General features: G+C 52.1%; 1 protein-coding gene across 9 annotated transcripts in view; it reads right to left on the minus strand.

Annotated features, from left to right (window-relative positions):
* The window catches only part of Dnm1 (dynamin 1), a 44776-nt gene that overhangs the window by 6109 nt on the left and 22539 nt on the right, over positions 1 to 16128 (minus strand). For all 9 annotated transcript variants that reach the window (XR_003835279.1, XM_029471202.1, XM_029471206.1 and 6 more), the window contains exons 11-19: positions 13462 to 13548; positions 9085 to 9155; positions 8847 to 8898; positions 8604 to 8615; positions 6018 to 6131; positions 2434 to 2543; positions 1192 to 1303; positions 747 to 758; positions 273 to 443 (exon numbers count right to left, since the gene is read on the minus strand). Coding sequence is in view for 8 of the 9 variants with exons in the window: in XM_029471202.1 (XP_029327062.1) it covers positions 273 to 443; positions 747 to 758; positions 1192 to 1303; positions 2434 to 2543; positions 6018 to 6131; positions 8604 to 8615; positions 8847 to 8898; positions 9085 to 9155; positions 13462 to 13548 (741 nt within the window). In the remaining variant the exon portion in view is untranslated. The remainder of the gene's footprint in view (positions 1 to 272; positions 444 to 746; positions 759 to 1191; positions 1304 to 2433; positions 2544 to 6017; positions 6132 to 8603; positions 8616 to 8846; positions 8899 to 9084; positions 9156 to 13461; positions 13549 to 16128) is intronic.

The following is a 16128-nucleotide window of genomic DNA, read 5'->3' on the forward strand; positions in this document are numbered from 1 at the left end:
CCTGGAACTCACTCTGTAGACCAGGCTGGCCTCAAACTCAGAAATCCGCCTGCCTCTGCCTCCCAAGTGCTGGGATTAAAGGTGTGTGCCACCACGCCCGGCACCCTGTGAATTCGTAAATAATGTGATAAAAAGAAATAAGCCAACCGGCTGCTTGGTCTTACACCAGCACGCTGCACACCCCACAGCGATGTACACACATTGTCACACTGCACACCCCACAGCGATGTACATGCATTGTCACGCTGCATAGCCCACAGCGATGTACATACATTGTTGATCATGAGGTGCATGATGGTCTTGGGCATGAGATCCCGCACGGTCTTGTTGACAATGGCCATGTACGAGTCTACCAGGTTCCGGATGGTCTCCACCTGGCGCTCCAGCTGAGGGTCCATCGAGTGCATGAAGCTGTCAGAGCCGTTCTCCTCAGTCTCACTGGCCTGCCATTGGGAACACAAGGCATCAGTGTAGCAGGGCTTGTGCAACCAGACTCCAGGAGTCACTAAAAGACCTCAGCCCTCACAAGGGTGCCAGCCACACAGACGCGCTGAGGGCAACTCGGGGCTCCAGCTCACCTCTGTGCCTCGCAGGACCCTGACTCTGCTTATTCAGCCTTGACTTGACTCTAACCCTAGTGGCTAGATTTTGTCTCAGTTTCCCAATCCATACATTAGAAAAGAGCATTTCCAAGCTCCCCCACTTGGCCATTGTGGGTGCCAGACTAGAAGAGACTGTACACTTACTTTCTCCTTGTCCTGAAGGTCCACGTCAGAGCCACAGAAGTCGCATCAGCATGGTCACCGCCACCACCAAGGAGCACATTTGAGAGAGAGAGAAAGAGAGAGAGAGAGAGAGAGAGAGAGAGAGAGAGAGAGAGAGAGGAAGAGATTGTGTGAGCTTAGCACAGTTTACTCTGACCCTGGTACATGTACCCACTGCCACAATGATGGGGCGGGGGAGAGATGTGAGAGGCACCCCTGAAGGCACCAGTGTATGAAAGTACAGGAAACTCTCCTCCAGTAGTGAGGAGAGTGGGAAACCAGAGGGCTTTATTCCAAACTCATATAGGTAGCAAGGGATGCTTGCTCTTTGCGAGTCAAATAAGGGCTCAGAACCTCTCTGAGCCTGGCCCCCTGAAGCCCCCAGGGACAGGCAGCTGGCCTCTCCCCTTACTCCACTGCCACTCACCCCAACACGCTCAGGGTACACGCCAGCCCTCAGGAAGGAAGCCTTCCAACTGTCCACCTCCTCCTGTGTCTCACAGGCCAGTTCCAGCTGCCGGTAATCCTTGTAGACATTCCTGCAGGATTGAGTAGGCGGGAGGAGAGATGAAGGCAAGCCCCACCCTGCTCAGGGGATGAGGACATGTGAGCTTTAGGGAGCTTTAGGGTCCTCGTGTTTAGTACCCATCACTGAAACCTCAGTGTTCTCATTCGGGAGGTAGGTTGGTAATGATTCCTGTCTGGTAGGGCCACTGGGATGCTTCAGGGTAACAAGTAGCTCAGAGTGTAGATGAGACAGAAGCCAGGCATGGACACACACTAATCCCTGTACTTGAGAGTCCAAGGAGATGCTTCAGTTTGAGGCCAGTCTGGACTACATAAATGAGACCCTGTCTCAAAAGGAAAGGAGAAAGGAGACAGGCAGTCCAGCCCTGGCGTGGGTCTCAGGACCTTTTAAGCAGATGGTAGCTGTTTGCAATTCTTATCTCTGAGTACGAAAGAGCCCACACACTTAAGAGCCAGCCTGGAGCCAGGCAGCAGTGGCACATGCCTTTACACCCAGCACTTGGGAGGCAGAGGTAGGTGGATCCCTGTGAGTCTGAGACTAGCCTGGTCCCAAGTGAGTTCCAGGACAGAAGAAGAAAAGAAAGGAAAAAAAAAAAAAAAAAAAAAAAGGGGGGGGGGTGAAGAGCCAGCCTGAAACTGGAAAGTGAGCTCTAGNAGGCAGCAGTGGCACATGCCTTTACACCCAGCACTTGGGAGGCAGAGGTAGGTGGATCCCTGTGAGTCTGAGACTAGCCTGGTCCCAAGTGAGTTAAAAAAAAAAAAAAAAAAAAAAAAAAAAAAAAAAAAAAAAAAAAAAAAGAGGGGGTGGTGAAGAGCCAGCCTGAAACTGGAAAGTGAGCTCTAGTCCCGAACTCCTTCCAGAAGAGACAATCTTTCTGCTTTTTGTTTCTAGCACCTGGCAGAGTATTCTGTGAGGGGCAGACAAGAGGTAAGTGGCTGTGAGAAAGGAGGGGTGGGAGGAGGGAGGGGAGGAGGGAGAGGGAAGGAGGATGCTTAGACATGGCCCTAGCACTCAGGAGAAACTTTGTAGCTATTGATGACAGGTCCCTGGATTTGTGTACCCATTCTCTACACAGCAGGCAATGGTTTGGGCCTTTCAGGGTCTAGGGTCTCAGCAGCTCAGCAAGGGGCAGGTAGGCACCTCTGCTCTGTGTTGAAGAGGGCAAAAATATGCTTGCTTGACATGAAGCCCTTCTCCACATCACGCAGCTTCAGATTGTCCACAGACAGCATGTACTTCTTCTCTTTCTCCTGTTGAGAAGGGAGGGGGCAGGGATCAGCCTGGTGCTGCCAAGCCTCCGTCCCTCAGACTGATTCATGTTGGTGAACACCCCAAGTAGTCCTGGGCTGTAGCCCTTCCCGCTGCACGTGTGTTTACTGCACATACAGTAAACTCCGGCCCCATCTGGATATCACCAGCCTCCAGACCCACATAGCTTTCGAGCCAATCGCGAGCAGCCCTGTATATATGCCACGGTATAAGGGACTGGCAAAGGCCGTCGGGCCAATGGGGTCTCCCTCATCCCACCTAAAGCAAGTCCTGGAGACAAGCCAGGCTGGGCCTCAGGCAGGGATGGCTCGCATGAGGCTCTCTTGCCTTTCAGCCTGGCTGCCTCTGACTTCATTTCCTGACTACAGAGATGGGGGGCGGGGGGGTACACTAGCCTTGGAGGCTTCAAAGGGCTGGCTCGGCCCACTCCCCGTCTCCCCCTTCCAGCCACCCATGTGTTACCAATCAGACACACAGCACAAGCCTGGAAATTGTATGTGTATAAACATGTGTGTGGTTGTGTGGCCAAGAATTGCAGGGCCAATCGAGTCTGTCGCTATTGTGTTCATAGGACATAGGTGTACGTATGCACAGGCCTATAGGGTAATGTGATCGTGCCATTGTGGATGTGTGTGGTGATTGTGACTAGGACATAATAAGACTTCAGGGCCATGTGCTCACAGAGGGTTTGTGCAGTGAGCTAGACATGTCTGGGTTGTTTGGTGGATGAAGTTGTATAAATCTGTAGACAGATATGTCTGTGTCTGTAGCCTCTGTGTTCCAGGGGAAGAGTTCAGGGAGCCTGGGAGGGGACACCCCAGATGGGCACCAGGAAGGAGAAGTTTCTGCCGCCTGGGTCACAAGGGTCCCACCCAATGCGTAGGATCTCTGCAGGATGGATGCTCTGTGTGGGGTTCCACAAGCCTCGTCTTGGATCTCAGGTGGGGGCTGGGTTTAGGAGGACCTTGCTTTCCCACCCTGGCGTCATCTCCACCCTTCTGCCCCCAACACCCGCCTGGCCTGTGCAGCCACATAAAGCCCTCTTTATGCCAGGCGGGTGGCCGGGAGCCCCAGAGGGCGGCAGGGGGAGGAGAGGAGGAAGTTGCACACACGGCCAGGGAACATCTGGAACCCATCTAGGGAGGCCCGCCACAGCCGCCTTGTGCTCCGGGTTGGACACTAGGTAGGAGTGGCCTCCTCCCCCTGCCCTCCCTTCCTGCCGGCCCCCTCCCCAGGCCCCTCCTTCCCAACCCAGCTCCCGCTCACCCCTGCCACGTCAAAGGAGGCAGAAGGGGAGTCGGGAGCGGAGAGGGACCACGGCTGGCTGGCTGGGGCTGGGGACATGGGAGCTGGGACTGGGTGCATCGGTATCTCCAGGGGATGGGACCAAAGCTCCCATCGGATGGACAGACGCTGCTGCCTGGATGGACCAGAGGATACCTCCACTCCGTCTACCCAGTGTTTAGACTACCTGTTCAGGACTCCCAAATTGTACAGTAGTCTGCACATTGGTTAGGCTGGGCTGGGTTAGACCCTCGGCACCGTCGCTGGAGAGCCGCACCAACCCCCCTGCTGTCTTCTAGTACCAGAGCCTGGACCTGGGGCAGGGAGGTGGGGGCGGGGGGGGGCACGGGGTGGACTGGGAGGAGGCGCAGGGCTTTGTGACTGCCATCGCGCTGCGGGACACATAGGAGGTTGTGGTGATGGGGGAGGGCATCGGAGTAAGACGAGGGAAGAGGGTGGGGTGGGGGAGGTTGTTGGAGTGGGTGACTGCCTGTCTGTCAAAAGGTTTCCTTAACCCAAAGACTAAAAAGCAAATGGCTGGGCTGAGGGGACCAGACCCCTGCCCAAGCCCAACTCCAGGTACCCTAGTGCAAAACCGAACTCCCATCCCAACAATGCACTTCAATGCTCACACTAGCTCAGAGGTATACATCTGTGCACCCCAGCTTTGAAGCACACATCCATGCCCAGGCACGCGTGCGTGTGCGCGCGCGCACACACACACACAAATTCACACTTAAGTGCATGCATTCGCACTCAGACACACAACCTCACAATGGGATGCTCCCTTCCCCCACTCTCACATCCCAAACACACACACACACACACTCAAATATCCCTCGTTCACATTCTCCCGCCTCCAGCCCCCCCCCCTACACTGACACTCAGTACAGACAGTAAAGTCACATGCTAGCACATAAATTCACACCTAGGTGTTTATACTCCAACACACAACATGCACACACACATATACTGGCAACATCCATAAGACACACAGAGACACACACAGAGGCCCCACCTCTCTACATCCAATACTCAGCTAGGTTCCACATACAACTAAACACAAAACTTAAAAAAAAAAAAAAAGACTCACCCGGGTATTTATACAGACAGATATGTGCTTTTCAGTTTAGCTCACTGGGTAGCCAGATATGGGGCCACCATTCCCCCAACTCTGTATAAGGATCTTAGATATGGGAATAGGAGATGCACGGGGGCCGCCTAGGGGGGCTGCCAGGGGATATAGGACGCCACCTCCCAGTCCCACACCACATCACACTCCAGCCCTTCCAGGGGCCCCTGTGCTTGAGGAGAGGCCAGGGTTGGGGTAATGAGGTCCAGATGGCTTGGCGCCCCCACCCCTAGTGACGACAGAGGACCCCGCCCAAGGTGGGGAGGTGGAGCCCCTTCCCAAGGCAGACTTGGAAGAGACAGTGATCAAGGAGGGGCCATGATGGCGCAAATCACAGCCCCCCCAACACACACTCTAAAATGCTACTGCCCCATTGAGAGCACCCTGTCTTATGGTAGTCCCCTCAGGAGAAAGAGGCTCCCTTCCCCCCACTCCTTGGCCAGCTGGAGTTCATTACCACAACACCCCCCTGTCTGCTCCCCCCCCATTCTCGCTGGTCACCTCTGGAATCCAGATGTGAAAGCCAAACAGACTCATTCTTAAAGGAGACCAGTAACTGGAGGAGACTGGTGGGGGCCTCTAGGTGCCCTAGCAGGCAAGGGGCTATTCTGGGGGTGGGGGGGAGGCAGGGGCTGGCTCCGTAGGCCATCATCACTACTGGTCCCCTGGCCTGGAAGAATCCTGAACAGCTTGCCTTGGTTGGCAGGGACTGAGGGTACTGGGGTGCAGGAGTTAACTGAGTGTCTGGCAGCTGGACATGTGTGTGTCATGGTCCTGTAAGGGCCACAGAGGAGGAGGCACGCCTTGGAGTGAGAAAACAGGAAGGCCACTGGGCTGCCGGGTCAGGGAACGGCACCCAGCAACCCTGCCTTCCCACTCGAGGGTGCTTCCAAGCCTGCCATCTTCTCCTTCCAGCCTGGATGAGAGGGTGACTCTCTGATTGTACATCCTCCTCTGCACCCTGGTACAAGTCTTTTCAGACCCCTGGGGTGTGGCCTAGTCCACATGACCCTTGACAGACAGCAATCCCCTGACTCACCTCATCGTCCTTGTACCAGGACAGATTCTCAGCAGTCAGCACAAACCAGTACTCCTTGGAGCCTCCCTTCATGATGCCGATGTTGTTGATGGTCAACCACCCCTTTCGAATGACCTGGAACGGGGAGTGGGGGAGGAGGTCAGTGGGCATGGGCCCGGCTTCCCCATGGAGGAGGGGAGGACTGAAGAGGCCTTCAAAAGCCGCTTCTCCAATTCTCTGAGGCCCGACCGGTCAGAGAGGGTGGGGGCCAGACCTGCCCTGATCTGAACCACAAGTGAAGAGAGTGGAAGACAGGAAAGCAAAGGTCAGCTCCAGATAGAGTGCCTTCTATCTGCCAGAGATGTAGGAGCCAGGGATTGGCCACTTAATAGAGGGTGAGTGCCCCGTCGCTAACAGTATGCAAGCAGAGTTTGGCGGATGTAAGGGTAAGGGAATTCCAAGCATCGTTTGAGGGTCCCAAACGCGGGTTCCTAACCCTAGCAACCTGTACTTGCTGCGGTTGCCCCTCTTCCCTGTTGCCTGGTGTGTGCCTACTTGCCCTCTGGTGTCCATTCAGACTTACACGGTGAGCAGCTCTCCCTACCCCCCACGCCAATCAGAAGCACAGTAATGATCTCTGATCAGTCTTTTATGTTTGCTTCTGTAACAGAGACTGCAATTTTAATCCTCTCTCTCTCTCTCTCCCCTCCCACCCTCTCCAGAAAGAACGATATTACCCCACTTATACAACCTTTCCTGTTAATGCATCCATCTCCCAGTGCCCCTCATCACTTTGTAGAGTGCTGGTCAGTCAGTAAGTGATGGATGGATGCTTGTGGTGACATGAATACAGGAACACTGAGCTGTTACAGTTCTAAGAGCCTTTGGGGCCGAAGGGAGAAGCAAAGCCACCCATCTCTCTCTCTCTCTCTCTCTCTCTCTCTCTCTCTCTCTCCCTCTTTCTTCAGACACCCCAGATCTCATTATGGATGGTTATGAGCCACCATGTGTTTGCTGGGATTTGAACTCAGGACCTCTGGAAGAACAGTCAGTGCTCTTAACCACTGAGCCATCTCTCCATCCCGCCACCCATTTTTCAGGCCTGAACTTCCTATCAAAAGTCGGGAGTAACAAGAGTCCATGTCCAGAGGTCTATTACAACACCCCCCCCCAGGCCGTGCTTGTTCCCCAAGCCCCGCCCCCTGCTGCTGTGATCCTGACTGGAGGGACTGTGCCCTGCTCCCTCCATGGCCCTTACTTCATGGGTGCTGCTCTGGAGGCCTGGGTGCACATCTTGCTTCCAGCCTTTCCCGACCCTCTCCAGCTTCTGAGAACCTCACTGGGAATTGAAATCACACAGTCCACCAGCACCCGAGCAGAGGGGAGATCACCGCTGCTTTGGTCAATTAACAAATTAGCAGGGTGGCTGGGACCAGACACCTCGCCAGCCCTCTCCCAGCCTGCCAGTAGGATCCCCTCAGTGCCTGCCTTTGGAGCAGAGTCTGTTGCTGTCCCATGATCTGGCTGCACACTGTGCACTCTGCTTCCTGGCTGACTTAGCCTTTCCCTCCTCTTAGCCACGCCCAAGCCTATGTTCTCTCTCACCTGCCTACCTAGCTCCCGTGCGGAGTACCTGAGCTGGAGAGTCTCATCCTACCCAGGACTCTCAGAGGCCCTACCAGGGCCCTGTCTATAGGTACTAGGCCTTCATGGGGCAGAGGCAGGGATGGGGCAGGGGCAGGCTCTGAACCTTCCTGAGATACAATTTCTTTTGGTCTTCCTTCTCTGAGCACCTACTGTGAGTTGAGACTCAGAACCTGGGCTGGGAGATGACCAAGGCCCAAAGCTGGGTGGGAAACAGTTATCACACCAGTTACAGCCTCTGGAAACAATGTGGGAAATACTGAAGACTCCAGGTCTCCTGTGCATAACTGGATTGGGGCAAGGGAAGCTGATAAGCGCTGTTTCCACAGCCATTTGAAGCATGGGGCAAGGAGCCAGGCGAGGAGACCAGCCTTCTGACTTCATCATGTCTTAACTCTCCATTGGGGGTCACTGTCTGCTTCCTTTAAAAAAATATTTATTTTATGTCTATGAGTACACAATAGCTGTCTTCAGACACACCAGAAGAGGGCATTAGATCCCTTCACAGACGGTTGCAAGCCACCATGTGGTTGCTGGGAAGTGAACTCAGGACCTCTGGAAGAGCAGTCAGTGCTCTTAACCACAGAGCCATCTCTCCAGCCCTCCACTGTCTGCTTCTTAAGAACATGCCTGTCTCATACCCACTCCAAACAGTCACTAAGCATTCCTCCAACAGACTTTTAAAGAGCATCTACCTAGCCCTGGACCCATCCATCCCCGTGTAGGGTAGCTCTGCCTACAGCAGGTGCTTGGCTTGTGTGCACTTATAGATGGGTTATGGGACTGTGAGCATGGCTGGGCCTTTCTCTGTCCTGTGGAGCAGGTGTGAAAATTATGTGCTGGTATGTGTAAGGCGCTCAGACAAAGGGTGCCCTCTGCCCCATGCAGATCCCCATCACCAGCAAGACTCCCCGTCACTGCACAAGCCAAGACCCCCTCCCCGCCCCCAGTCCTGGTACTCACCAGAATCTCATCCTGCAAAGAGGTAACCATAGCAACCAGGAGAAGTAACCATAGCAACCAGGAGAAGCATCATTGGGGAGAGAGGAAAGAGGATTACTGAGGCAGAGTGAGAAGCTTGTGGCTGGCAGAGGGCAGGCTCTCTGGCCCCTGTAGGACCCTTCCCATTGGGAGAGGGAGTTCTCAGAGCTCCAAGTCCTTCCGGCATCCTCCATCCATTGGCATGGGAGACTGGGGCCCACTCACCTGGTTCCCTGAAGTCTTCTTCTTGTTCATCTGGTTGCTCCTCTGCTGAGCACTAATGGGAGAGAGGGGAGGAGTCTCAAAATTTCTCTCAAGAGGCCCAGCTCCACTGCTCACTGCTCATACGGCACAGTACGTAGAGGGTTAAGCTGGCAGAACTGGAATCTACATACACACATGTGCACATATGCATGCTTATGTGCATGCACACACACAGAGGATCACTCCTGGGAACACTCACTTGGCAAAGCCTATGAAGTCTTCGTGGTTGGTATTCATGTAAGCCAGCTCAATGTCGATGAGAAGCATGACCTTCAAGGGTCCCCAAGTCGGTGAACAAATAGAAAAGATGACACAGAGTTTAAGAATGATGATAAGCTAGGAGAGAGATGCTTTTGGTACATTTAGAAGGTTAGGATCCATAATAAATAAAAAGTCCCTATAGTCAATAATTGAAAGACAAAAGAAAAGACAGGTCAAGCCTGGCAAGGTGGCAGGTAGAGGCAGGCAGATCTCTGAGTTCGAGGCCAGCTTGGTCTACAAAGTGAGTTCCAGGACAGCTAGGGCTACACAGAGAAACCCTGTCTCGAAAAACCAAAAAAAAAAAAGTATGCAAAAACTGAATTCATTGTTATATATAATTAATATATGCTAATAAAAACAGTTTTAAAATATGTAAAAATTGTTCACCCTTATTCATAAAGAGCTCCTAGACAATGCAGAAATATCTCCCCCCACTTCTTTTTTTTTAGAGACAGGGTTTCTCTGTGTAGCCCTGGCTGTCCTGGAACTCACTTCGTAGACCAGGCTGGCCTCGAACTCAGAAATCTGCCTGCCTCTGCCTCTGCCTCTGCCTCTGCCTCCCAAGTGCTGGGATTAAAGGCGTGTGCCACCACGCCCAGCAGATCTATCTTAACCCTAATGAATAGTAAGTGTTAATAAAGGTTAGGATAGCATGTACATAGGAAGATGGAACGGTAGCTCTTTTTTTTTTTTTACTTTTGAAGATTTACGGATTATTATTTATGTTATGCGTATGGATGTTTTGTCTGCATGCCTCTGTATGCATCACTTACATACAGTGCCCACAGAGGCCAGAAGAGGGCGTCCAGTCACCTAAAACTGGAGTTACAGGTGGTTGTGGGCTGCCATGTGGGTTCTGGGAACCGAACCCTGGCAGCCAGTCAGTGCTCTTAACCTCTGAGCCATCTCCCCAGACCCAGCGCTGTAACTCTTGTTTTTGTACTGTGGTGGATGGAACACACCTACATACACATACCTACATAAGTGAGGCAGGGGCTGCTGTGAGTAATTAGTGTTACTTGTGGAAGGTGACCTGGTAATGCTTAACATTAAAGTTAACCTTTCTAGAACTGTATCTCAGATAAGTTCATCAAATAATCAAAGATCTAGGAGCCAGAGTGTCCAAGGTGGGTAAAGTTCTCTCTCTCTGTCTCTCTCTGTCTCTCTCTCTCTCTGTCTCTCTCTNTCTCTCTCTCTCTCTGTCTCTCTCTGTCTCTCTCTCTCTCTGTCTCTCTCTGTCTCTCTCTGTCTCTCTCTCTCTCTCTCTCACAAGATGTTTATATTCACTGCCCAGGCTAGTCTTGAACTCTGGGGTGTAAGCTCTCCTCCGACCTCAGTCTTCCCAGTACCCAGTACCAGGGACAATAGGCCCATGTCTACAAGCTTGGGTGTGGTATAATTTGTAATGGAAGAAATTTGGGAACAAGGCAATGGTCATTAGAGAGTGAAATAGATTAGGTGACCTGACAATGAAAGACTCTGTAGATGTTCAAAAGCATAGGAACATTCTAGGCTGTTGTGGGGGAACACAACACACATACACACTACAAATTCTGAAGTGTGATGCTACTTGTATTTGGGTCTTTTGTTTTGCTGTGGTTTGTTTTGGTTTGGTTTATGAGACAGGGTCTTACACAGCCCAAGTCTGGCTTCAGATTCTTTAGGTAGCTGAGGCTAGCTTTGAATGCCTGATCTTCCTGCCTCTGCCTCCAAAGAGCTGGGGTTCCAGGCAAATGCCACCACGTCCAGCCTTGAGTCTTGATGAAAATGACTGCTGGGTCCACCCCTAAGTCCTCTTCCTTCCATCCTGTGAGCTGGGGCCTGTCCTTCCTGAGGCGGACATTCTGCTGAGGAAGCACTTCTGGACCTGAAGGACTGGCGAACACAAATTACTCTGAAGTGAGTCACTCTTTCAGCATGTCAGAGAGAGCCAGCAGATGCTCAATAGTGTGACTGTGGTCGAGAGAAAGGCACAATGCACCAGAAGAATCTGGTTCCTAGAGGTAGCGCTGAAGCTGGGGGGTGTGGCTCAGGTGACAGAGTCCTTGCCTAGCATGCAGGAAGCCCTGGCTTCATTCTCTAACAAACACCACATAAAGTGGGCATGGTGGCTCATTCCTGTAATCTGAGCATTCAGAGGGGAGGAGCAGGAGGAGGAGGACCGCAAGTTTATCCTCTGCTACGTAGTGAATTCAAAGCAGCCTGGGCTACGTAAGTCCTAACACTCACACATACGCAGTTGGAGGGAGACAGTTGGATGGGGACAGTTGGAGGGAGAGAGGAATGGAGGGGAGAAGGAGGAGGGATGCTGGGTAGCATCACACTGAAGTGATTTGTGGGTAGACGTGGGTGAGAGCGGTGTGTATACCACGTGTGCCCACGGAGGTCAGAAGATAACCTTGACTCTCCTTGCTTGCCGGCTACTTTGGTTGAGACAAGGCCTCTTGCTATTTACCATTGCACACACCAAGCTAGCTGGACCTTGGGCTTCCTGGGGTTCTCATGCCCTCCTCCCCCCCCCAAGAAAGTTATCAAGACAGGGTCCTTCTATGTAGTCCTGGCTGTCCTGGGACTTGCTACTTGCTATCTGGCCTCTAATTCAGAGCGATCCTCTTTCACCTTCTTACGCCACCTTCCAGGAATCCTGGAGCACAGCTGTTCCTAAAGACATTTGGCATAATAAGGACTTAAAAACATGAAGAGAACCAGGGATGCATTGTGGAGAAGGGATATGCGCGAGGACAGGGGTGGGGTGAGAGAACAGGAAGGTGGAGCACCAAGGTAAGTTTAGAGGGGTAACAGACAAAGAGTGGGTAAGTGGTGCCGGCCTTTAATCCCAGCCCTTGGGAGGTAGAGACCGGCGGATCTCTGAGTCTGAGGCCAGCCTGGTCTACAGAGTGAGTTCCAGGCTACATAGTGAGACCCTGTTCTGAGCCTCAGGAGGCCCAAATATCTCTGCTTTTCCCAAAGACAACATCTGGTGTTTAAATCTGTGAATGAATGAATATTTCAGAAACAGAAATGCAAAAGGGGGATCAGCTGTGAGGGCCCAAGGCCAGCCAGAGACTTAGCAGACAGACAGACAGACAGACAGACAGACAGACAGACAGAGGAAGGCCTCAGGGGGACGGCTGCACAGACCTCCAGGAAGCCAAGGATGCTAGACAGACAAAGAAAAAGGAAGGATCTGGAATCTGGATGTAGGGGGTAGGTACACTGCCTGAGGATGAGGCAGGAGGATCATAGGTTTGTGGCCAGCTTAGGCTACATAGTGAGATTTCAGTTTGGGGTGGAGAACAGATGGGAAGAGATGAAGAAAGGGAGGAAGGGAGGGAGGGGAGGAGCAAAAGAAACAAGAAACGGAAGAAGGAGAGAGAGAGAGAGAGAGAGAGAGAGAGAGAGAGAGAGTTGATTGTATAAAGGGTGAAATCAGTGTGGTGGTTTCTCAAATAACTAAACAAATGGGTCAACCCGGGATGCAGCTCAGCGGTAGCCTGTGTGCTCAGCGCATGTCTGGCCCTGCACGCAATTCGCAAGACAACTAGTAAAAACATGGTACGTGGCATCACCATGTGATCACCAATTCTACTTCTGAGTGTAGACCCCAAAGAATTGCAAGTAGGGACCTGAGGCAATATTTGGCCAGCCATATTAATTAGCAGGATTATACACAACAGCCAGAGGGTGGCAGATAAGGGCTGGGGAGATGGCTCAGCGGTTAAGAGCACTGGTTGCTCTTCCAGAGGGCCTGGCTCAATTCCCAGCAACCACATGGAGGTTCACTGTAACTCCACTGCATTTTCCAGTGCACAAAAATGGTACACAGAGACGCGCACAGGCAAAACACCCATCCACGGAAAAAACTTAAGGTGGAAAAGACTGTAGTAGATAAACAAAAACTTAGTATATAGTCAACAGAATATTATTCAGTCATTAAAGAATATTCTGGTAGGTGCTACAATATTTTGGATAAACCTTAAAGGCATTATGCTAAGTGAAACTAGCCAGACACCAAAGGATTGAAATACTGTATGATTTCACTTACCACAGGAACCTAAATAAATTGGAAAGAGAGGGAGCTGTCAGAGGCTGCGAGGGGACTGTTTATGACAAGGACAAAGTCAACACTGCAAGACACAAAGCCTTCTGTGGGTGGTGGCGATGGTACCACGGTGCCAAGCGTACTCAGTACTGCCGAACCGTGCCCTTCAAAAGGGCCACAATGATCCACTTTACATTAACCATGTCATCCCATCAGAAAGCAGAGAGGACCAGAAAGTGATCTTGGAAAGAGGAAAGGAGACCGTGTGCTCACCTGCTCCTTGGTGCGGCCCTCACGTTCCCGGATGTGGGTGGTCACAATTCGCTCCATCTCCTCCCGCAGACGCGGGTATTGCTGCAGCTGGAGAAGGGCAGGAGGAGAGAGAGCCACGTACACACAGGGCCTGGGACATTAGGCACCCAAACCCCCACCTGAGTACAGGGACCCAGGAGCATGTCTTGGGAGCTATGCGTGGGAACACCAACCAGGCCAAGGAGAGCCCCGGGGGCCCCAGGAAGCTGATGGCACCGAACTACGGCCGCTCCTCCACCTAAGTGTGCACTCTAAATGACAGCTCAAGGGTCTTCCCAGTTCCGGGACCATCTTTACTGGCCCACCTTGGCAATTTCATTGGGCAAGAGGCAGTCTCCATGGGGAGAACTACAGAAAGAGCCAGACTGAGGAAGCTACCATCTTAATGTGGCCATCTCAAAGGCCAACCTGGCAGACAGGCCTTTGAGGAGGCATCCTTACTCCCAAGGCGTTCACTGACCCTTAGGGTTACCTCTCTCTTTCCTAAAGGCTCTGAATGACAGCCAGGTGAGAACTGGGGGAGGGGAGGGCTTATGGTGCCAGCTGACCTCCTGAGTCAGGCTGGGGACAGACTGACTCCTTGCCAGAGCCGGGGAAGAGGAGTTACAGGGAATAACAGCTGTCGCACCAGAGGACATGCAGAAGCTACAGGACAAAGGCATGCAAAGACACAGGGACATGCAGAGATGGGGCGTCAGCAGCATGAGCAGTACCCCGCGGGGGCCTGGCTGGGTATAAGCCACCCTGTCCTGTCTCCCTAGGTATGCCTCTGTCTGCCACCATCGCCAGCTACATTTGCCCAGGTCTGAAACTTAGCAGACCTGGTAGTTCCTACTGTACTCTGTGTAGCCAAGGATGACCTTGAACTTCTAGGAACCCTGCTCTTGGCTCAGCCATTCTGCTGTAGCCTCTCTTACATGCTGACCCTTCTGAAAAGCCTGTCCTGCTTGAGGACTGAGAGCTGAGTCTGGGGCCTCCCTGTGCTACCCCAGTCCCTCTCCTCTGGCTGGGTAGTAATTGTGCCTCAGGGCTGTGGCAGGGCTGGACAGCAGCATGTTTAAAGAGGACATGTCGTTGGGATGGGGAGATGAATGGAAGATGAATGTCTTTGCCCTCCTCAATCTTCTGGCTTGGAACCAGCTGTTAGATGGGGTTCCTCAGTGCGCTTCTGAAGATGGAGCCTGCCCACCAGGACCACCCTTCTTCTCCCAGGGTCGTTAACACCCAGCTTAGACAGGCTCCTGGCCCTGCTTTTCTTCCTGTTCTGGGGTCAAGATTCTTAGGGGATGCTTTGGGAAGATGTCCAGGTATTCTGTGCCTGACTCTAAGGGCAATGTAAGGGTCAAAAGGGACTGTCAGGGTGGGGAGGAGGGCGGGGAAGGGAGTGGAGTTTAGGATGCCAGCCCAGGGAAGGGCGACTCGAGAGAAGCCCACATCCAACCTTCCTGTGGAGGTATCATGGCTGCAGCTCAGGCAGCCTAGCACAAGTGGCTTAGGAGGACCAGCCTGAGCCCTGGGGCTTAGAAAAACACTGGCTGGTGGGGTCTGCTGCCCTGTGAGTTTTTGTTGTTGTTGTTTTGTTTTTTTAAGCTTCTGAGCCTGGACAGAAATTTGGGGCTGAGTCACAGTTACCAGGCCTTTGAGGTGGTCCAAGGCTCCCTCCTAGGGCAGGGGTAGGGGTGGATCTGGGAAGGAGGGGGAGATTTGCAGGAAGAGCACAGCCAGCTCCCTGCTCCGAGCCTGCATCTACATTTCTCAAGTTTTCCACACGTCCCATATGGACAGGGCTGCCTCAGCCCCCTCAGGAAATTCTGCTCCTTCCAGCATCTTTTTCCATTCTGGCTGCCTCCTCGGAGCGCCTGCCTCCAGGACTTTTAACCAGTTTTTAAAATGGAACTTTTCTCTCTCTCCATCCTTGGCTGAGGGGAGCAGCCAGCCTGCAGCCCACACTGGTTTGGAGGTCAGGAGTGGAGCTCTCGAAACCATGAGTTCTGGGTTCACAGGCCGCCCTGCTAGATGGCCTCCTGGAGCCCTTCTTCCTGGGTGCTTTCCTTCTTAGATTATACCTAGCAACAAACTCTCAGCTGTGTCCAGAGAAGTAAAATAAAATTAAACTAAATTTAAAAAATCATCCAATCCCAGCAGGGCTGGAAGTAACACCCAACTCCCTAGAAAACACGGGTACTAAAAAAAAAAAAAAAAAAAAAAAAAAAAAAAACCAATATAGGTGGATTTTGCCATATAACGAAAAATAACTGCTGAAGTTAAAACATATGGCCAAAATATGGTTCTCTCTTAAGAAGTTATGCTCTCTGTGAAGCAAATTTCTTGCTCACAGGAACCACCTCACCAACCACAGAAGACTTCACTGCGAAACAGAATCAGCCCTGTTCCTTTCTTTCACTCAAAACAGCGGTTAGCCTTGGGTAAATAGGACTTTGAATTTTAGCATTCAATACTTAGTAATTTCCTCTCCCAAGTGCTACAAACATTCTTTTCTGCAACATATTTTCCATCAGACAGCATACTTTAAATCATAGAGTGTCATGTTGACAGAAGCACACAGGCCTGTCTTGCCTCTTTTATTTTGAGACAGGATCTCACGTAGCCCAGGCTGGCCTCTAACTA

This window comes from Mus caroli, chromosome 2 (assembly GCF_900094665.2).
Source record: "Mus caroli chromosome 2, CAROLI_EIJ_v1.1, whole genome shotgun sequence".
Lineage (NCBI taxonomy): Eukaryota > Metazoa > Chordata > Mammalia > Rodentia > Muridae > Mus > Mus caroli.